The sequence below is a fragment of the Siphateles boraxobius genome, unplaced genomic scaffold (genome assembly GCF_051911475.1).
Source record: "Siphateles boraxobius isolate OS27281-9 unplaced genomic scaffold, OSU_SipBor_1 11, whole genome shotgun sequence".
NCBI lineage: Eukaryota > Metazoa > Chordata > Actinopteri > Cypriniformes > Leuciscidae > Siphateles > Siphateles boraxobius.
The window spans coordinates 6,046,249-6,069,105 of NW_027508711.1; the positions used below are offsets into that span (position 1 = coordinate 6,046,249).

Consider the following 22,857-nt stretch of genomic DNA (forward strand, 5'->3'; position numbering starts at 1 on the left):
TCTTGAGCTTGGAGTCAGGATGTGGAGGATGAAGGTCAAGTTCATCCAATGGAAACACGTCTATTTTTACTGGCTGTTATTGAAGTAACCATTAAATTAAATTAAATAACTGAATTAACTAGTGGCTATATTTCAAAAAAGGCTACATTTAATTATTGAACCTTCAGACAAAAACAAACAAAAAAATGTTGCATATGTGTTTTTACTGATATTTGATACATCAGGCTTTTATGGCTCATATAGTATGATTTAGTGAGAATATGGAGCTCATACTCGAAGAGGAAAAAACGCTTCAATTTTATTCAGAGGCCCAAACTGAGCAATAATATGCAATTTGGTGCAGATGCTGATATTTAAATGGAAGTAAGATGAAAAATTCTTTTAATGTAAATCAATGAGATCTTTACAACAGTAAAAAAAGACGTGAACCACAACCTACAATTATACTAAAAGGCCTTTTACTTGCTAAAAAAGTCTATCAACTATATCAATCAAATGACAGAAGGCATTCAGTAGATTGTGTGCATCAGATTTTTCAGCAAAGTTTGAACATGGCGATCATTTAGAGGCCTTAGAAATGTGCATATCAAAGTACAGTAGGCTTTATTATAAGGTTAAAGTGCACTGGTGTGTTGTACATTCTGAGCTGATATGAAGAAAATCTGAGATTGTGAGCGCAGCATTTGTGAGAGGTGAGGGCCAGCAGATGGTAGGAGTAATTCTGCTGTCCCAGCTGCTCGTATAGGACACTACAGAAGCATCCTTATCCCAACAGGACAACCGCACATCAGACCCACACACACCACACCAAACTGCAAATCCCAGAGAGAAAACTCAAACTCCTAGTCAGTTCAGAATGACTCTCTAGATGCTTAAAGAGGTCATAACATGGACAACAGGGTTGTTCTTACTCATAAGTTATTCACTCATTAATAACTTAATGACATCATAATCACATTAACATGTGACCATTTATACATCACATATGCATATTCATTTATCATTGTTTTGGTTTCTGCATTCTTTAAAGCACCAGATCACACATGCTTTTGTAAACATTGAGGGAATAAAAACTTCTTTATAAAGCTTTTAAAAGGTTCAAACGAATGGCATTAGACTGTTAAACCGTTTTTGGCTATAAACCCTAATTGGAGCTTTAATTTTTTAAAGTGCACATTGACGCACACGGAAAGGTCTGATAAATGAAGTAACACTTCACACTACAGATAGCTTAAGTCAGACCACTTCAGTACACACTACACCGCATGTAGAAGAGCAATGGCGTCGAAGAACGAGGTTAAAGGAGATGGAGGGAAGGAGAAAGAGGGGGAATAATGTTCACAGGCAGTGGAAAAGAAATTGCGAGAAAAAAAGAGTGTGAGAGAGATAGATGAGGGTTGGCTCAAGGTACAGGATGATGTTGTGAATATTTGATGCTGATGGATCCATGTTCACTCCAGTGGAACAAACTGGATTGAAGATCGACAGTAACACACACACGCACACACGCACACACGCACACGCACGCACACGCACACGCACACACACACACACACACACACACACACACACACACACACACACACACACACACACACACACACACACACACACACACTGTTCTGCTCAGGTGGAAAAGTCTCATTTAGGATCAGGGCCATTTGGTCTTACACAAACACTCATTTCTGCTATACTGGGCCCAATCTACAGCAGCACACCTGTGTTCATCGCTCTAGATACATTTCCACCTGCCAACACACACTCACACCTGTATTTTATGTCTCTGAAAGCGCTCTGCCCTGCTTGAGCGCAACTTATAAAGATGCTTTGAAATGCTTCTGCTGGCCTTCATACCGTATTCATTCATTTCTTAATGACTTTGGCACATTAAATCATTTAAAACCACAATGTCAAAACTGTCTCAAATACTTTTTCCCTTGTCTTTTTTCTTGAAAGTAAAAAAGGCGTGGAAAAAATTTATTAATTTAATTTATTTATTAAAAAGTTATTCAGAATCAAATTCAGATGCAAATTTACATGCACATTAATAAAAAATAATCACATTTATGTTCACATTCAAATAAAAAAATGTGACATTAGAATTTAAATCAAATTCACATTCACATTAACCAGTGTCATTATTGTTACTGTAGCTAAAACTAAAAATAATATTGTTTTAGTTAATTGAAATAGTTAATAAAATAAAATATAAATATAGATAACATAACATAAAAAATAAGATAAAATAAGTTTAATGACTATATTTGAAATAAAATAGAAAAAAAAAAATAACAAAATTACAAATGCACATAACAAAATTGCTAAAACTTAAACTGAAATTAAAATGGAAAATAAAAAGTAAAAGCTAATTCTAAATATTGTTAAATACTAAAATAGTATAAATAAAATAACACTGACATTAATTTTAAAATCCACATTAACCAGTCATTATTGTTAAATAAAACTAAAATTTTAACTATTGTTTTTGTTAATTGAATTGAAGCTGAAATAAAATAAATTATAAATATTAAGGGAAAAACTTAAAAAAATAAATAAACAAGAAATTTTGCCTTGGCAAAGAAACTTGGATGAAGAACTGTTACTAAACTTTGAACTGAACTATGAAAACTGAAAATATCAAAATAAAATCTAATTCTAAATATTATTAAATACTATAATAGTATATAAAATAATACTAAAATAACACTGACATTAGTATTAAAATATAAATTCATGTTCAAATTCACTAACATTCAAATGTAAATTCACATTCAGATGGCCTGTATTATAGTACAGCTAAAGCAGTGGCAAGTAAAAAGCTCGACAAAAATGCAAGTAATGTCAAATAATGTTTCTCCATCTTTCTGTCGTTCAGGTGTAAGTGTAATCTCCACGCGTCTCAGTGTGTGTATGTGGAAGGCAACTTACAGTGTCAATGTGAACACAACACGACCGGACAGGACTGTCAGCGCTGCAAAAAAGGATTCAAAGCCAAGACGTGGAAATCAGGATCATATTTACCAACACCCAACGGATCCCCCAACTCGTGTGAGTAAACTACACACACACTGACAAATGCAACATATACAGGAGTTGGACAATGAAACTGAAACTGAAACAGACCTCAATAATGTACTAGTATGGTGTAGGGCCTCCTTTTGTGCCCAATTCAGCATCAATAGATCTTGTGAATGACAGATACAAGTCCTGCACAGTGGCCAGAGGGATTTTGAGCCGTTTTCTGACTCGCTCCTCCAAAATACCCCAAAGTGGCTCAAAAATATTTACATCTGGTGACTGTGCAGACCATGGGAGATGTTCAGCTTTACTTTCATGTTCATCATACCATTCTGACACAAGTTTTGCTGTGTGTATTGGTGCATTTTCATGCTGATACACGGCACCGCCTTCAGGGTACAATGTTTGAAACATTTGGAGCACATGCTTCTCCAGAACGGTCCGGTAGTTCTTGGCAGTGACGCACACATCAAGCTCAGTGGGGAATGCCATGATATTGCAGCCCAAACCATCACTGATCCACCCCGTACTTCACTCTGGGCAGAAACAGTCCAGGTGTTGAGACTCTTTGGGGCTTCTCCACACCGTAACTCCCACGGAAAGACAGTGATGGGGACTCATTAGGGAACAATGCATGTTTCACATTGTCCACAGCACAAGATTTCCTCTATTGGCACCATTGAATCCAACATTTAGCACAAGTGAGCAAAGGTTTGTCAATAGCAGCCGACCTCTGTGGAGCGAGATGCGCACCAACAATTTGGCGTCTTTTGAACTTTGATATGTCCTCCATTGTGTTGTGTGGATTGCAATATTTTATGTACAGCTGAGCTATCGCTTCTACTCTTACCGATAGAAATCAGTGAAGATTGCCCACACATATATAGATGTGAATCACTATATTGGTCAGTGTTTTAGTGTCATTGTCCAACTCCTGTAGATACTGTTCCACTCAGACAAACTTACGATTACTAATAATAATAATTCCTTACATTTATAAAGCACTTTCTCGGCACTCAAATCGCTTTACATATAAAAGGGGGGAATCTCCTCAACCACCACCAATGTGCAGCATCCACCTGGATGATGCGACGGCAGCCATATTGCACCAGAACGCCCACCACACACCAGTTTATTGGTGGAGAGGAGACAAAGTAATGAACCAGTCAGTATATGGGGATGATTAGGAGGGCATGATGATTTATAGAAGCCAATGGGCAAATTCGTCCAGCATGCCAGGGTTACACCCCTTCTCTTTTTCTGAAGGACATCCTGGGATGTTTAATTAACTCAGAAAATCAGGACCTTCAGTTTAACGTTGTATCCCAAGGATGGATTATAATTAAAGAAAAAAAAATGTATTATAGGTTCTGGTTTCTAGTTGCTGCTGTGAATGCTAGTTTTGTTGCAAAATCAATTGCATCAAGTGTGCGAATATCAGGTACACACACAATAATCAGATTTGATCAAGATGAATTAATTATATAATATTCTATTCTACTATAAAAGGGAATTAATTATCTCCGAAATCATACAGGTCTTGCATATCTAAGCCCGTCATAACGAAATGTCCTCATTATTTTCTGGGTTCAGAATTCCTCGACCAGAATTCCTCTGAGCTTCAGAGATCTTTACACTCCGACACACACACACACACACACACACACACACACACACACACACACACACACACACACACACACACACACACACACACACACACACACACACACACACACACACACACACACACACACACACACACACACACACACACACACACACACACGTTATCCACCAGCCTGGATATGATTTATCCCTGAAAATGTGGACAAAACGATCTGGAGGGACTGAAATGAGAGAGAAACCAAAAGCAAGACAAAGAAAAAAAGGTGAAAAAGGGCACAGCGATAGAATGAGAAAAAGAGACAAAGCGAAAATGAACACGGATTTCATTTTTCCTCCCTTCTGTACAGTATCCAAAGGGAGATCCTTTGGAACACAACATCCCTCCATTTTACCAGCAGCTCTCATGATAAAATAATAATCTAGGGCATCACACACACACACACACACACACACACACACACACACACACACACACACACACACACACACACACACACACACACACACACACACACACACACACAGATGAATTCAGCAGACTGCAGATCTCGACTCACTTCACTTACACACCCGAGCGCTGCAGAGCCTTTTAGACTTCACAGACCTGTCAGCTCACAGTAAGATCAAGACTGCTGGTGTGGCGGCCCAATTCCCAGAGAACAGAAGAGAAGCGCGCAGACGCCAAACTGCTTTCCCAGCCTATAAAACACACTCCACCAGAAACACACACGCACAGGTTCCTCTGTGGAGAAAGCGTCCCAAATCTGCACTAATCACTATCTGAACAGGAACCACTAGAATGATATTTAGAACTATATCTTTATCGTTATACTGTATTTATCTGGCCTTAATGGACTAACTCTGTTCCAAAACCTAGTGAGCTGCCTACCTAGATAGCAAAAAGAGAATAGCTGAATGCATTGCAATGAACAAGGTGATTAAAATTGCTGTTTGATTATTTTTATAATTTAATGTATGCATATATTTATTTAATATACTGTATACTTATGAAATCAAAACTGACAGTTCTTATTTTTCATGGAAAGCTGCAGTGTTTATTATAAATTAATGCATTTCATGTGTAGAGGCCTATTTCTAAATTATGCTGCATTTGGTCAATTTTTGGGGGTAAAACAGGACAAAATATTGAATACCTGAACCCATTGCAACAAGCATAGCATCTGATCAAAATGGCTGTTTGATTATTTGTATAATTTATTTAATATATGCATATTTCATTTAATATTTAAATTCACATACACATTAACATAAAAATGTATATTTGTGTGTACATTCAAATTTGCATGCAAATTCACAACTAGCGATGTTAGTGTCAACTTAAACTAATTAAAACAATTGTTCATCGTTTTTCAAGTTAGTTCACAATGCATTAGCTAATACTAACAGATTAACTTTTGATTTTTTAAATTTTTTATTAGTAAGTCTTGAAATTAACAATAACTAATTGATTGATAAAGCTATAGAAGTATTCATTATCGTTAGTTCATGTTAACTAATGTAGTTAACTAATGTTAACAAATTAGATCTTACTGTAAAGTGCTTTGTTAAATTTTCTTTTCTACTTTTCTAGCCAAATTAAAAATCTTGAATTATTTACACTTTTGCACTATTTAATATGACACGTAGAATGATAACTGTAAAGATGACTATATTAGCGTCAACCAGCGGACGAAATCGCTCTGTTTATTCTAAGCGCACGCTTCAGTTTTGTCGTCTGTCGCTTTAAATGCTCAAGCTCATTAAAGCAGGATGGATTCTGATTGGCTCTCAATGTTTTTATCCTTCATCGGCTGGACAAAACTATTCTGATTCCAAATGATATCGTTCCTCTGTTCCGTTAGCGTCATAAGTGTGGTGTGGGCTCTGCTATTCTTTTACATTTAGAATGATTTTTATATCTTTATCTGGCCATAATAGATTACAAGTTTGGATGTTATTTTCGTCTTGCAACGTCTGTGATGCAGAATGTTCCAGATCAGTCACTCATGATTTCAGTTCGGATGCTGGCTTAGAATTAGACAGCTGTCTATGTTGAAAACAACTGAGTAGGTTTTGGAACAAAGCTACTGACACACACATTTTCTCTCCCTCTCTCTCTCTCTCTCTCTCTTTCAGGTTCTCAGGCGCTGGCTGGCTCTTCTTCTGGTTCCAGTAAGTACAGAACCCTCAAGAAACGAGAGGATGGCTCTTTCATCCTCTCTCTCTCTCTGATATGTCAGTCATCCCTCGCTCTCTTTCTTCGTTGTCTCTGTGCTCCATCCCTCGTTATGTCTTCTTCATTTTTCATGGGCCGCCTGTCCCGTGGCTTTCATCATCGTCAAATCACTGAATCTAGCCGCAATTCAGCCGAACATCAGAGAGCAGGAGATACAGAGGAAGGCGCATAGAGAGACGCAGGAAAGATGGCGCGATTCCTTAAGGGTTCAAAGAGAATAAGAGAAATTAGAGATTTACTCTGAGGACACGCCTACATCATTACATGCACTTAACACACACACACACACACACACACAGAACAGAATCTCAGCCAACATCTAAGAAGGGATTTCCCAGAAAACAACAGTACAGCTGGTGGTTTGCTCTCAGAAACATCCCTGCAGAAATTCACCACGATAACCATAATTCCCCCCAAATTACCATAGTTACTGCAGTTATTTTTGTTGGTCTTATGAAACTAAAATGTCAATCAGAACTCTAAAAATGCTGGGATGTTTCAACTCATGTTTGGGTCAAATATGGATGAACCCAACCATTGGTTTAAATGACCCTGTTAAATTTAACGGTTGGGCTTGTCTATATTTGTCCCAAACATGGGTTGAAACGACCCAGCATTTTTAGAGTGAAAATAAAGTTTTTGTTAATTGAAATAAAAATTAAAGTAAAATATAAGATGAAAAACATCTACTTTCACTTGTTTTATTTTAGTTAGTTAAGGCACTAAACTGAAAAAATAAGCTAAATAGAAATATATAAAAAAATACATTACAAAAGCACAAAAAAAATTACTAAAAGTATAACGTCAGAACGAAAACTGAAAATAAAGGCTAAATCAAAATCTTTTAAATATACTATAAAAGTGTATAAATACTAAAAATAACAGTGGAAATTACTAGATTTTTAGTAATGATCTATTATTTATATTCTAGCTATACGTATATGCTTAATTATACATATTAACTATATTTTAATAATTTAAAAGCTTAATTTTAATGAAAATATTATTTTTTCTTTACAGTAAAAAATAAGCACAAATGAGGCAATTGTTGTCAATACAGTAAGATGTTAAAAAGAAAATTTATATATACAGGAAATTGCAGAACTAAAACAAACAAATAAAAAAAAAACTTTCTATCTTTATAGTGGTTTTACAGTATTAACTATAACTATGATATATTTACAGGAACTATGATAATCACATGTTTCTAAGCGATATCTCTACAGTTGCTTTCCTTAATGACAACAGTTGCTACTTTGAGTTTTCAGCAGTTGTCTTTCAGATTAGACGACCATTGGTTTGTGTGTTTGTGTGAAAGTATCTAGCACTATTTCAAACACATTTAAAGGATCTCGAAGCACTCATAACTCAAGAACGGTTTACAAAATGCATGCGATTTAACTCAGTCAGAAAGTTTTCTCAAACTGGCTTGGTTTATGCGTTGTGGCAGAGCATTTTTCAAGGAATGCTGAGTAGATCCTGTCGCCGTAGCGTTAGTCTAATTTTAAAGCTGTCTGTGTTCCTGCGGAAAAGCACTTAGTGGAAGTGAAGCCCCGGACTCCGTGATGTCAGGAATTTAAGAGCGTTTGTGTAACGTCGTAAAGCTTTAAACTGCCTTCCAGCGACATGACGTTGGTGCATCTGAGCTGCCATTCAGGAAAATTAAGTGTAGGAATCAACAGGAAATGATGTCACTGGAGCCACATAAGAATTTAGAATGCATTTTTAAAAAGACAGTGTGTGTGTGTTTTTGTGTAAGGCAACTAACTTTGGCTCTTTTTGAGGTGTGTGTGTGTGTGTGTGTGTGTGTGTGTGTGTGTGTGTGTGTGTGTGTGTGTGTGTGTGTGTGTGTGTGTGTGTGTGTGTGTGTGTGTGTGTGTGTGTGTGTGTGTGTGTGTGTGTGTGTAGCATATGGCCTAGAGAGATCAAACTCATAGATCATGTCTGTGTTTTCTCTCTCCCATGTAGTCTCAAGGTCTACAGGTCTCCCACACAGGGGAAACATCACACACACACACACACACACACACACACACACACACACACACACACACACACACACACACACACACACACACACACACACACACACGCACGCACACACCTCAAATGTGCAAGAAGAGGGGGAGATATGTAGGCCAGGGTATGTGTGGTAACCTATGGTGCGTTGTAAATGATCCAAATGACACAGGTTACCGTTAAGGGTTGTATTTTGTTTAAAGAAAAGCAGAAACCAGAACAGAACGACGCAGCATATATTCATTCATACATTTATTCTCCCCACAGATGCAAGGCTCGGGAAACCCCAAAATGTAGGTCTTGTAAAAAGTGTTCAGTTCACTTACCTAACAATTTTAAGGCAATGGGTTTACTAAATTTTTTTAAGTAAATAAACTGAATGCTTAATTGAAAAATTAAGTTATGTGAACTTGACAACTCCACATTACTTAATTTTTTCGATTAAGCTTGAAGTTAATAACGTAGTAATTTTTAAGACAACAGGTTTCCTAAATTTTAGTTAAAGTTAAGTCGACTGATTTTCACTTTTTACAGTGTAACAAACAGCCACACCATTACAGTGCGTGTTCATTTTAATATGAACACATAACACACACACAGGGATTATACAGGGTCAGTGTGTGTGTTCTGACAGGGATAACGAGGTCAGAGCCGTGAGTCTGATCCTCTGGATACTGGTTGGTCAGTTGGGCAATGGCCATAAACCACTACACACAAACACCACACCACAGGAAATGACATGAAAGGCATTCTCTCTTTCATTAAGGAAAATTTGCATAATTCAATCAAATATTAATTTAAGCGAATGTAATGCATTAAGGAGTTAAAGTTCCAACATTAGATCTTAAAACTATATAGGTCAGTATTTGTTTTGTATACTATACTGTTCAAAAGTTTGGGATCAGTATGAATTTTTTGATAGAAATTAATACTTTTATATAGCAAGGATGTATAAAATTTATAAAAAATTATAGAGTAAAGAAATTCTATGCTTTCAACATTGATAATAATCAGAAATCAGCAAACCATCTTATTAGAATGATTTGTGACATGATCATGTGACACTGAAGACTGGAGTAATGATGCTGAAAATTCAGCTTTGATCACAGGAATAAATGACAGTCTAACATATATTCAAACAGAAAACCGTTTTTTAAATTGAATTGAATTTCACAATATTACTGTTTTCACTGTATTTTTAATCAAATAAATGCAGCCTTGGTGAGCAGAAGAGACTTCTTTCAAAAACATAAAAACTCTTAGCGACCCCAAACTTTTGAACAGAAGTGTATATGATCAAAAGACAGAGATATCAAGAAGGAATACTCCGCACTTGACAGCATAAAATAAGAGTCTGTCTGTCTGTGATTATTCTGTTGCTGTAGTTTCAGATCAATGCCTGCAGGCGTTGTTTTCAAATGCGCGTTAATTTGCTATTGTTCGTCTTTAATGCCAACAGTGACTGACACTTTCGCTGAAGATTTCATTACAGCTATAACAGAATCACCAGCTTTGAACACAGGTGGGACAGGGTGACCCTCAAAGGCTCCCGTAGTTGTAACAATAAAGTAGGAAAAAAGCTAGAAATTATGCATGGCATCTGCATAGACTGTAGAGATTCAGATCTAGAAACCTAGTTATATTACCCAAGTGTACAAATAAAATAATTTTGCTAAAAACAACTGAGAATTAAAGCCTACTAATTAGATTAACTTTTCATCTATTATTATTATTATTATTATTAATTATTACACTTTAATGTTTTATGAAATGTTTTATTTATGAGGTGGTAGAAAAAAAGGTGCTGGACACAGTAAGTCCTGAATATAACATGTCTAGATTAATATATAATGAAATATAAGGTACTATACATAGACTATACTAGTTGCTGCGTTATTAGCAGAGCTTAATGATGATGTAATGTGCCTTAATCCAACAGAGTGCCATCTGCAACTCCACAAGCACACAAACACACATGCACAAAAACATGCATACTGACAATCTGCAATAAATCGCAGCTTCACAATCTAACAGCATCTCACTTAAGAGCTCTGCAATTACAAGTGTGCTCTGGTCAGATCAACTGATGACGCACGGAATATGTTCCAAATGACAACCATGCTTTCTGCAGACTGGCAAACGGGAATACATTTTATCTGAAATAAAATAATAAAAATATAAAATCACTGTATTTACTGTTGAGAATTAAACGGCATGCACTGATTTAACATAACAAAATGAGTGTTTTAAGAATGTGTTGTTACATACTGCATCATATTTATTTTTGAAATGGTAGGCAATGCAACATTCAGAACTGAATTGAAAATGACTTAAATTCTCAGTCAATTATTGAATTTGAATTGATGTATTAAACAAGAATGTAATGCATTTCAAATTTGAAAGTAATTTTAACTGCAATAAAACAAAGAAATTTTAAAAGTAGTTTAAAAGTCTTGAAAAAGGTTTTAAAAGCCTTTAAGTTTGAAGGTTTATAGAGGCTTTATGGATAGACAAACAATAAATGTAAATTAATAAATGGAGCAAATGGAACACTTCATTTAGCAGAATGAACTTGTTGAATTACGTTTAATTGCAATTCCTCTTCCTGTCGTTGCAGTTTCATTCTCATGAATTGACAGAGTCGATCGTTCTATTCTGAATTTTGCACAACCCTGGACAGTATACACTGCACAGTAAGCAGTACTCTAGTATTCCATTCTGAATATTTTAACACACAGATTGAACATGGGATGAATTCATAACTGCCTCTGCAGTGCAGAATGGAATTACACTTGACACTTGAAAGCAACTGCAAGAACCAAACTACAAGATTTAAAATGCAAGAGGTTTTGTTAAGCTCAGCACTTTGTATGTTTGCACGTATTCCATGCTGACTCTGGTTGCTCTAACCCGTTTCTATTATACTCCCTCTCAAATCCCATTAGATGCTCCTTCAGTGCACGTAGACAAAGCAAACCATGCCCCACCAGCTAAAATAGAGCCTCAGGCACTTTATACCACTACAGAAGCCCCAACCCCTGCCACACCCCCTTCTCATATTCTCACTGAGGACACGCCCCACAAAGCCACACCCCTGGAGGAGGGGCCTGTTCACAGACATATAGAGAGCACAGGTAAGGGCACTAGTGTGTGTGCTAGTGTTACTAGTCTGTTATAGAAGCATCTTTCAAAGACTTGTATTGGCAGTCAAAGCATTGTAGCCAAGCCAAGAGCTCAGCAACTCTGCTGCCAGTAAGTCATCTACTCAAACGTACCCCTAGAGGATTGTGGGTAACGGCTCCAAAGCATGTGCACAGTGGGAAATCAATGCTCAATTAGACAGTGTTTTCCTCTGTCAAAATATAGAGTGACTTTGCATCTTTCAGCACAAAGCGGATTAGGGCAGCCTGTGAATATATAAAACAAAGAACCACCTCACACACACACTCATTGATCGAAACGCACATACGCACCCGAGGAATGAATACTGCATGACGTTTAACGAGTGAGCGAGAACTCCAGCTCGAGCTCAGATCAGAAAACGTCAAGCTGGCATGAAAAAATGGAGGGAGGAATAAACCGCTCAGCTGAGACGCGAGACAGAGCAGCTCCTCGGATGGATTTAATAAAGGTAGAGATCTTTGAGATTCCCAGTGGCATACCGCGTACGTGCGTTGATGAAATTACAGCATGGTCGTTGTGTACACGCAGGAGCGTTTGTGTACCTCAAACAACACCGATCTGTCATTCAAGATTAATTGCAGTTTGGTTTGTCTGTTTAACGTCATGTACCACTATTCATGTATTTTAGTACTCCCTTCAACCACATAGCAATCACTCAAAAGTGCAGTAACTACTGAAGCTACATTCAAATTAAGAATCACGTCGATGAAGCTCAGACACAACAAGCTAAACCACTGAACAGAAACTGTAGTTGCACTCCATTACACAGCTGTTTCATTCTATGAAATGCAAAATGAAAACAAATTGGTAAAACTGTAAGTGATAATGGGACAGTGATATAAAAATAATTTCTTGTCACCTCTTAAGCTGTGATAATATTTTTAAACCACATGCCATACAACACTGCACAAGCCTAAGGCAAAAGTTACTGGGAAACAGAAGGTGAAAAAGAAAGAAGCACAAATAAAAGCAAGAATATATATATATATATTATTATTATTATTATTATTAGGAACACCTGTTCAATTTCTCATTAATGAAATTATCTAATCAACCAATCAAATGGCAGTTGCTTCAATGCATTTAGGGGTGTGGTCCTGGTCAAGACAATCTCCTGAACTCCAAACTGAATGTCAGAATGGGAAAGAAAGGTGATGTAAGCAATTTTAAGCGCGGCTTGGTTGTTGGTGCCAGACGGGCCGGTCTGAGTACTTCACAATCTGCTCATTTACTGGGATTTTCACGCACAACCATTTCTAGGGTTTACAAAGAATGGTGTGAAAAGGGAAAAACATCCATTATGCGGCAGTCCTGTGGGCGAAAATGCCTTGTTGATGCTAGAGGTCAGAGGAGATTGGCCGACTGATTCAAGCTGATAGTAGAGCAACTTTGACTGAAATAACCACTCGTTACAACCGAGGTATGCAGCAAAGCATTTGTGAAGCCACAACACACACAACCTTGAGGTGGATGGGCTACAATAGCAGAAGACCCCACCGGGTACCACTCATCACCACTACAAATAGGAAAAAGAGGGTACAATTTGCAAGAGCTCCCCAAAATTGGACAGTTGAAGACTGGAAAAATGTTGCCTGGTCTGATGAGTCTCGATCACTGTTGAGACATTCAGATGATAGAATCAGAATTTGGCGTAAACAGAATGAGAACATGGATCCAGCATGCCTTGTTACCACTGTGCAGGCTGGTGTTGGTGGTGTAATGGTGTGGGGGATGTTTTCTTGGCACACTTTAGGCCCCTTAGTGGACCACACCCCTAAATGCACTGAAGCAACTGCCATGTGATTGGTTGATTAGATAATTGCATTAATGAGAAATTGAACAGGTGTTCCTAATAATCCTTTAAGTGAGTGTATATATATATATATATATATATAATAACTTAGTATGTAAAATAAACTAAATGGATAATTTTTCATGAATAATTTTTATTTCCCAAAAAATCTCTTATTTTCTAAACCTGTTCTGACTGGTGATTGGATGAGATTCTGCAATGTGTAGGACTTTCAAAGGAACCAGTAGAGATACCTGTACACACTGGCAAAAAAGCACACAATACGAATTAGCACAAAAAATAAGAAGGTATTATGTAATTTAAATTTCATTGAGACATAATGTGATTGGAATAAAGTAATTCTGTGATTTTAGCCTGATTTTCAAAGCCCTGTAAAGCCAAAATGACATTTCCCTCTTTCTGATAAACTGTAGTATCTCACAGACATAATCCCCAAACCAAGCACCCATGACAAAACATGATTCCTGTTGAAAAAGATAGGACACACCACAGAGATTCCGAGAAACAGACTGTGGAAGATTTCGTTAGGCGTCAAATTAAGTTCTAGTATCGTGGTAGATGTGGTTTTAGTGACATATCCCTAATGTGTGGTTGACAATGAAAAGTGTAGTAGAGACCACAGAGTTTTTGGTCTGTGGTTGCTATAGATTGAATGTATAGTGTGAAACTCTTACGATTGATGTACAGGTTATTTCTGGCTAGTGTGCTGTCTGTTGAAATAGCTGTTAGTAGAGCACAACACAGTGTTTGTGTTTGTGTGTATGAACCAACATTGTGATTATTCAAATGATTGCTCCCAAGCAATCCCTACAGCACCACCAGTGGAGGATTCTGGGAAGGGTGAGGAGATTTCTGAGAAGAAAGAGAATACTTCTGGGAAACATGAAGTAATTGAAGAAGAAGTAAAGAGAATGGAGAGTGTTCTGGAGCATAGCAGACACAGGGAAGAAACTGGTATGAAGAGTCTCAATGTGTTTTTTATCCATTGTTTATCTGCTGTATGTGTTCAATCTCTGAATCATCTTATTAGTCACCAGTGCACCTGAACCTGCTGAATCAGAGCCAGAGTCTTTCGAATCAATGCCAGAATCTGCGGAGTCAATTCCAGTGTCTGTCAAGCCAATATCGGAATTACATGAGACAATGTATAAACTTCATGGTCATGATTTAATACCAGAATCTCATGAACCAATACAGAAACCTCATGAGGCAATAGTGAAACATCATGAGCCAATAGTGAATCCTCATGAATCAATAGTGAATCCTCATGAGTCAATGCATAACCCTCATGGGCCAATAGTGAAACATCATGAGCCAATAGTGAATCCTCATGAATCAATACATAACCCTCATGGGGCAATAGTGAAACATCATGAGCCAATAATGAATCCTCATGGGCCAATAATACATCCCCATGAGTCAATGCATAAACCTCATGAGCCAGTAGTAAATCCACATGAGTCAATGCATACACCTCATGAGCCAGTAGTGAATCCCCATGAGTCAATGCATAAACCTCATGAGCCAGTAGTAAATCCACATGAGTCAATGCGTACACCTCATGAGCAAGTAGTAAATCCTCATGAGTCAATGCATAAACCTCATGAACCAATAGTAAATCCCCATGAGTCAATCCATAAGCCTCGTGTGCCAGTAGTGAATCCTCATGAGTCAATGCATAAGCTTCATGAGCCAGTAGTGAATCCTCATGAGTCAATGCATAAACCTCATGGGCTTGTAGTGAATCCTGATGAGTCAATGCATAAACCACATGGGCCAGTAGTGAATCCTCATGAGTCAATGCATAAACCTCATGGGCCAGTAGTGAATCCTCATGAGTCAATGGATAAGCCTCATGTGCCAGAAGTGAATCCTCATGAGTCAATGCATAAACCTCATGAGCCAATAGTGAATCCTCATGAGTCAATGCATAAACCTCATGAGCCAATAGTGAATCCTCATGAGTCAATGCATAAACTTCATGAGCCAATAGTGAATCCTCATGAGTCAATGCATAAACCTCATGAGCCAATAGTGAATCCTCATGAGTCAATGTATAAACCTCATGAGCCAATAGTAAATCCTCATGAGTCAATGCATAAATCTCATGAGCCAATAATGAATCCTCATGGGCCAATAGTGAAACATCATGGGCCAGTAGTGAATCCTCATGAGTCAATGCATAAACCTCATGAGCCAATAGTGAATCCTCATGAGTCATTGCATAAACCTCATGAACCAATAGTTAATCCCCATGAGTCAAAGCATACACCTCATGAGCCAGTAGTGAATCCTCATGAGTCAATGCATAAGCCTCATGAGCCAATAGTAAATCCTCATGAGTCAATGCATAAACCTCATGAGCCAATAGTGAATCCTCATGAGCCAATAGTGAAACATCACGAGCCAATAATGAATCCTCCTGAGTCAATCCATAAACCTCATGAACCAATAGTAAATCCCCATGAGTCAATGCATACGCCTCATGAGCCAGTAGTAAATCCTCATGAGTCAATGCATAAACCTCATGAGCCAATAGTGAATCCTCATGAGTCATTGTATAAACCTCATGAGCCAATAGTGAATCCTCATGACTCAATGCATAAATCTCATGAGCCATTAGTGAATCCTCATGAGTCATTGCATAAACCTCATGAGCCAATAGTGAATCCTCATGAGTTATTGCATAAACCTCATGGGCCAGTAGTGAATCCTCATGAGTCATTGTATAAACCTCATGGGCCAATAGTGAATCCTCATGAGTCAATGCATAAACCGCATGAGCCAATAGTGAATCCTCATGAGTCAATGCATAAACCTCATGAGCCAGTAGTGAATCCTCATGAGTCAATGCATAAACCTCATGGGCCAATAGTGAATCCTCATGAGTCAATGCATACACCTCATGAGCCAATAGTGAAACCTCATGAGTCAATGCATAAACCTCATGGGCCAGTAGTGAATCCTCGTGAGTCAATGCATAAACCTCATGAGCCAATAGTAAATCCTCATGAGTCAATGCATAAACCTCATGGACCAGTAGTGAATCCTCATGAGTCAATGCATAAACCTCATGAGCCAATAGTGAAACCTCATGAGTCAATGAATAAACCTCATGGGCCAGTAGTGAATCCTCATGAGTCAATACATAAACCTCATGGGCCTGTAGTGAATCCTCATGAGTCAATGCATAAACCTCATGGGCCTGTAGTGAATCCTCATGAGTCAATGCATAAACCTCATGGACCAGTAGTGAATCCTCATGAGTCAATGCATAAACTTCATGAGCCAATAGTGAGACCTCATGAGTCAATGCATAAACCTCATGGGCCTGTAGTGAATCCTCATGAGTCAATGCATAAACCTCATGGACACATACCTATTGAGCCAAAAGTGGAGTCTCATGAGCCAATACACGAATCTGTGCTGTCAAACCCAGGGTCTAACCCAAAACCAGGATCTATCCCACCAATGCTTCACTCTGTCAGGCCAATATCGGAATCTGCTGAATCAAAAGTAGAGATGGTTTCATCAATACACGTGCCACATGAAGAGGAGAAGGAAGGGTCTCATAAACGGACAAATGTTGAAGGTATGGCTCAGCTGGTAGTTTCAAACAGCCCGTAGTATAAAATCTAGACTTGATTTAGGATAATAAAGGCTTTTTAGACTTATAAAGGCTTTTTTAGACTTCAACAAAGCTAATTTAATTTTATAGATTTTGTAGGTGCATATTACCCAGTTTGATAAGTAAAAATGGCACTTTTCATCGTGGCCTTGTGAGTGATTCAAACATTATTAATTAATCTGGATTGCTCAGTCTTTCTCTTTGCTCGTCTAGAGCCACCCAAACACTCAAAAGAGGATGAAGGAAAGCACACCCATAAGTGGGAGAGAGAAGAAAAAATGGAAGACAAAGATGAAGAGAATAAAAAAGGTAGAGAGAGGTAGAGAAGGAGTGCATTGTATGTAGAAGTCTATAACTGCATGTGCATAGTCATTAGAACCCACATAAACAATAAACTGTATTAGCTTCTATGGTTTTTAGTTTGTCACAATAATTCTGTTCTGCATTAGACAACTCATCCCTCCTGTAACCGGACTGATAGCTGCAGATTTGCTTGCCGTAGACGTGATCGCAGTGTTTCTAGATGAACATGTAAAATACGAATTTTTATTCTCCGAAGCTCTTCTGAAGTTCTTACTTTCTGGAGGGCAACAGACTGTCCAGCTTAAAGGCATCATATATGACGACTTTAAAGGTGAGGAAGACATGATAATGAGATGAGAAAACGAAAACAGAGATCTCAAAGTACAACATCATAGTATTTACAAGAATGAGGGAATGTTCTATAACACATTAGAGTGTTTATAAGTGAAAAGGAAAAGTAAGGTTCTAGATTCTACTTTTCCCTTCTATTCATAAACACTGTAATGACACGTTGAGAGTTCAAAAACTGAGTTTGATGATGTTTCTCAACATGTCACTCCCTGTCTCCTTTCTAACTTCCATCAATCCCTTCATCCCTACTTTTCTCTGTTTGTGACATGTAAGGTAAGTGTGTTGTGTGTTATGTTTAATTGATTTGCCTGTTCCTATGTGTTGAGACAGGCTCTGTTCTGAGTTCTCGCTCTTGGTCCCTTTTAAAGTGTGCATAAATATTTGAAAGACACTTCTGAAGTGATACAAAAATTCTGAAGTAGCTAAAAATTCATAAAGTTGATTAATTGGTCTGATAAATATGCACTTAAACATGCATTTGTATAAGTTTACTGTAATATGAAATATCATTATTTTATACAGCCTTTGATGTACAAAAACAGATATATACAGCAAGTGCAACATTAGATTTAGCTATACAAGTTTAATTATTGGCCATGTTTAAATGCTGGTGAAATGTCCCACACGTCTGACATGATCAAGGTCCAAACACATTATAATCTTACTTTGATTCGTGTTTGGAGTTGACTAAAGTTCTTACACATGATTCACATTAGTGTTGCCCAATACCCTGACCTCTGTGAAGCATGCATCAAGCTACGGCATTATCCCCAGCTCAAGCATTGTAATGTAACACTTAGGCCTGGTTTCACAGACAGGGTTTAGATTAAGCCAGGATTAGACCTTAGTTCCATTAGGACCTTTAAGTAGCTTTTATAAACATGCCTTAGAAAAAAAACAATGACACTGACATATTTTAAGGTATGTCAGTGCAAGTTGCATTGAGTTAAAACAGCTCAAACATGTATTTTAGTCTGGGACTAGGCTTAAGCCTAGTCTGTGATACTGGGGGTTAAAGTTTAAATTATTGACCCTGATTGTCACTCATCTTTAAGCTGTAGCAAATCAAAATCAAATCAAAAACCAGATGGAAGAAGTACTGAACCAGTAACATCGAAGGTAGAGAAGATATTTTTTTTAAAAACTGGGGAGACTATATTCTTTTATTTTTATGATATTAGCTACTATTTTTTAAAATAAGCCTCTTCTGCTCAGCAAGGCAGCATTTATTTGGTCAAAAATACAGTAAGAAAACAATAATATATAATATAATATTGTGAAATATTATTAAAATTTAAAAAAGTGTTTTCTATGTGAACATTTTAACATGTAATTTAATTTATTCCTGTGATGCAAAGCTGAATTTTCAGCATCATTACTCCAGTCTTCAGTGTCACATGATCCTGCAGAAATCAGTCTAATATGATGATTTGATGCTCAAAACACTATTATTATTATCAATGTTGAAAACAGTTGAGCTGCTTCATATTTTTGTGGAAACAGAAAAATATTTTTTTTCAGGATTCTTTGATGAATAGAATGTTTAAAAGAAGATCATTTATTTGAAATAGAACCTTTTGTAACTATGATTGTCTTTAATGTCACTTATGGTCAATTTAATGCATCCTTGCTGAGAAAAAACTAGCTACCTAGAACCTTGTACCTGTCTCATGGAGGTCAAAGTGCAATGAGTTGCTTGCATTGAAAGGACACTCTGATGAACATAGCTCATTAACGCACTGCACACTGATTCTCTATGAGTGACAGAAAGACACAGACATGAGAGTAGGATACAGGACAGGTGTGAATGAGAACTGGGAGAAGCCAAGCAGTTTGACAAAAAGATCTGCTTCAGAAGACGAGGAAACAGCTGTTTTAGAGAAAACATCTGTCATCAGATTTCCCAACATCCCTAGAGCACACACACACACACACACACTCACGTGCATGCGGAGTGGGCAAGTCTCCCGTAAGAGTGTGTGAGATATCGCCCTGTCAGCAACACACACACACGCACACAAATCTTCATTTCAGCTGTCAGTGCTGTGGGTGGGTGCAGCAGGAAAGACACAAAGTGACGCAAAAAAAAAGTCAATAGCTTTTTATCTATTCAGCATCGAGATTGATGTAGTTTTTAGATGTACTCTAACTCTAACCATTTTTTAAATCATCATGCTTATGATGTCATGAGCTTATTAACATATGACCACCCACATTTAGAGATCAACACCTTGAACTTCATCTTAAAAACCAGCACATTTCTTTACTCTTCTCTCTTTTAACCCTTCTTTACTTTAATCCAGAGTTGCTGACTTTGCCTTTTTCCTTCTCCCTCTCAGATTGTGAATGTAATGGACACTCGAATCGCTGCAGTTACATCGACTTCCTGAACATAGTCACGTGTGTGAGCTGCAAACACAACACGCGTGGTCAGAACTGCGAGCACTGTCGCATGGGCTTCTTCAAAAACAACTCTGCGGAGCCCGATGACGAGAATGTGTGTATCGGTGAGTAACAGTGTTCATTTTTATAACTAGAATACTATGCATGCATTTGAGCATGAATCTTAGAGAGGCAAAATAGATGATTAGATGATGTCACTGGCTCAAACAGTAGAGCATGGCACTAGCAACACCAAGGTCATGGGTTCCATTCCCAGAGAAAATGTATATGTTGAATGCAATGTAAGTTGCTTTGGATAAAAACATCTGCGGAATGTAACTTGAAACAAATATTAATTACAATCATTCTGTTCTTTGATCAAACTAAAAATACAATATTGAATCGCTACACGTGATAAACTCTGAATTATCTAGTCATATTTTTGTCTCAAATACACAAATCCTCAAATTCAAACACAAACAATGGACCACCTGACAAAAGCTGAGACGAGCATGAATGAATGCACCTATATAACATTTATACAAACTATATGATTTATGCTTGGTATCTCACAAATAATTATTTCATTTTCATTAAGCAAACCGGAAAGTGCAAGTCATTAACTTTACACTAGCTGACTATAGTAGGGTCCTGTGATTTTCAATGCTGAAAACGCAGACGGAATCACTGCAACCAGGCAAAAAAAATTTAGTTTACAGTACAACGTAAAATGTCACTGAATACAGCGAAAAAGTAGGGCTGTACAAATAATCAAATCATGAAATGGAACAGAATTTGGGAAAAATATAACTTATTTCAGTGGGCCCTGCTATTTACTGTTGTAAATCACCTTAATATATTTGCAATGCAGTCATTCATTGTCATCAACTGCGAAGTCAGCCATCATTGAAGAAATGATAATATTTACAATTATATAATTGTATGTATATATATATATATAATAAACAAAATTACAATATTTATGACTCTACTGTAAAGCTGAGGAGGACAGTCTTTGGTGGTTTACTTTTGTTCAGTTTAAGATACTAAAAGTAATTTAGCAAAAATATACATCTGGTAACAAGATGCATTTTGTTCGATTGGATTAGAAGCAGACAACACTAAATACAGGTGTAAACAGGGACTAAAAACGTTTTGAGCTTATTCACTTTCAACTTCCAGAGGTAGTGGAAAACGCATTTGGATTGAGCCAAGTTCGGTTTGAAGACGAAAAATGTACCATTCCTGATTTCTAACACACACTCGTTCGACGCGTCCTTGGGGCTGTCAGAGTTGAAACGAAAGCTGATGCTCTCCGTATGTTTTTCCATTGTCTCCAGGCACATTCATATGTAAATTTGTGTGAGCTTATTTCGTCCAATATATCGAAGGAACTGAAAAAGGCCATACATTTACCCACACATAGACCCTACCCTGGAAGAAATCAGGATCGGATTTTTAAAAAGTGGACGAAAGAGACTGATTAAAACACCAGGTGTAAACGGGAATGTGTCTCCCTCGTCTACCTGTGATCCGATTCGACCAAAACCCATCTAAATAGTAAAGAGTTAAGAGTAGTAAAGAGTAAATCTTTAAAGAGACCCAGTGTGGACTTCACTGAAGTGTGCATCAGGGAAATCCAAAAGCAAGGAATCTGCATCAAAAAATCTTCCATTAAACAGTGCCAGGAAATGCCTCTAATTGAAACAAAAAAGACATATCGGAGAAAAATACTAGGTATGTAATCAGGAGAAAGTAATACAAAGACAACTGAATAAGGGAAGAAAGAGAAAATGCACTGGACGCCACAGTCAACAAAGTTAAACTGCAACATTATCTTCCTGGGAGGGTCATATTAGAGATTCCCAGCGGTCCTCAAATAAACTTCCAGAAATAAACCCGGATGTCACAGCTCTTAAATCAGCAGCTCTGCTTCCAAACGGACGCTGAGAGTACCAGGACGGAGAGGAGAGTCCATCTGCCACACGAGGAGGCAGGGCGCGGGGTAAATGAAAGCGTGCTGGGAAGTCAGCACAAATCCGCTCGCCCTCATCGGGTGTGTGCCAGGTGCCAACATGGCACAGGGTCAACACCAGAATCTCCACGAGGAGAACATTTACCTCATCCTGAGCTCACAATAGCACTAGCAATAGTCTATTGTGTCTATTTTCAGGAGTTCTCACAGAAGTGCAGTAATTTGCTCTAACACAGTTGGCTGCAAGCTGATGATATATACTGTTGTGTATCAAAATATCAGCAGATAGATTCTAAAAATAATAAAACAATTTACAGCTG

General features: G+C 37.6%; 1 protein-coding gene across 6 annotated transcripts in view; it reads left to right on the plus strand.

Moving 5' to 3' along the window:
• The window catches only part of ntng2b (netrin g2b), a 72,455-nt gene that overhangs the window by 42,302 nt on the left and 7,296 nt on the right, over positions 1 to 22,857 (plus strand). For 2 of the 6 annotated variants that reach the window (XM_077194400.1, XM_077194410.1), the window contains exons 4-12: positions 2,876 to 3,048; positions 6,784 to 6,819; positions 10,362 to 10,424; positions 11,848 to 12,036; positions 14,700 to 14,852; positions 14,929 to 17,490; positions 17,740 to 17,835; positions 18,086 to 18,160; positions 20,520 to 20,687. In XM_077194400.1, the coding sequence (XP_077050515.1) occupies positions 2,876 to 3,048; positions 6,784 to 6,819; positions 10,362 to 10,424; positions 11,848 to 12,036; positions 14,700 to 14,852; positions 14,929 to 17,490; positions 17,740 to 17,835; positions 18,086 to 18,160; positions 20,520 to 20,687 (3,515 nt within the window). The remainder of the gene's footprint in view (positions 1 to 2,875; positions 3,049 to 6,783; positions 6,820 to 10,361; positions 10,425 to 11,847; positions 12,037 to 14,699; positions 14,853 to 14,928; positions 17,491 to 17,739; positions 17,836 to 18,085; positions 18,161 to 20,519; positions 20,688 to 22,857) is intronic. The other 4 variants (XM_077194445.1, XM_077194436.1, XM_077194418.1 and 1 more) reach the window with 3 other exon arrangements.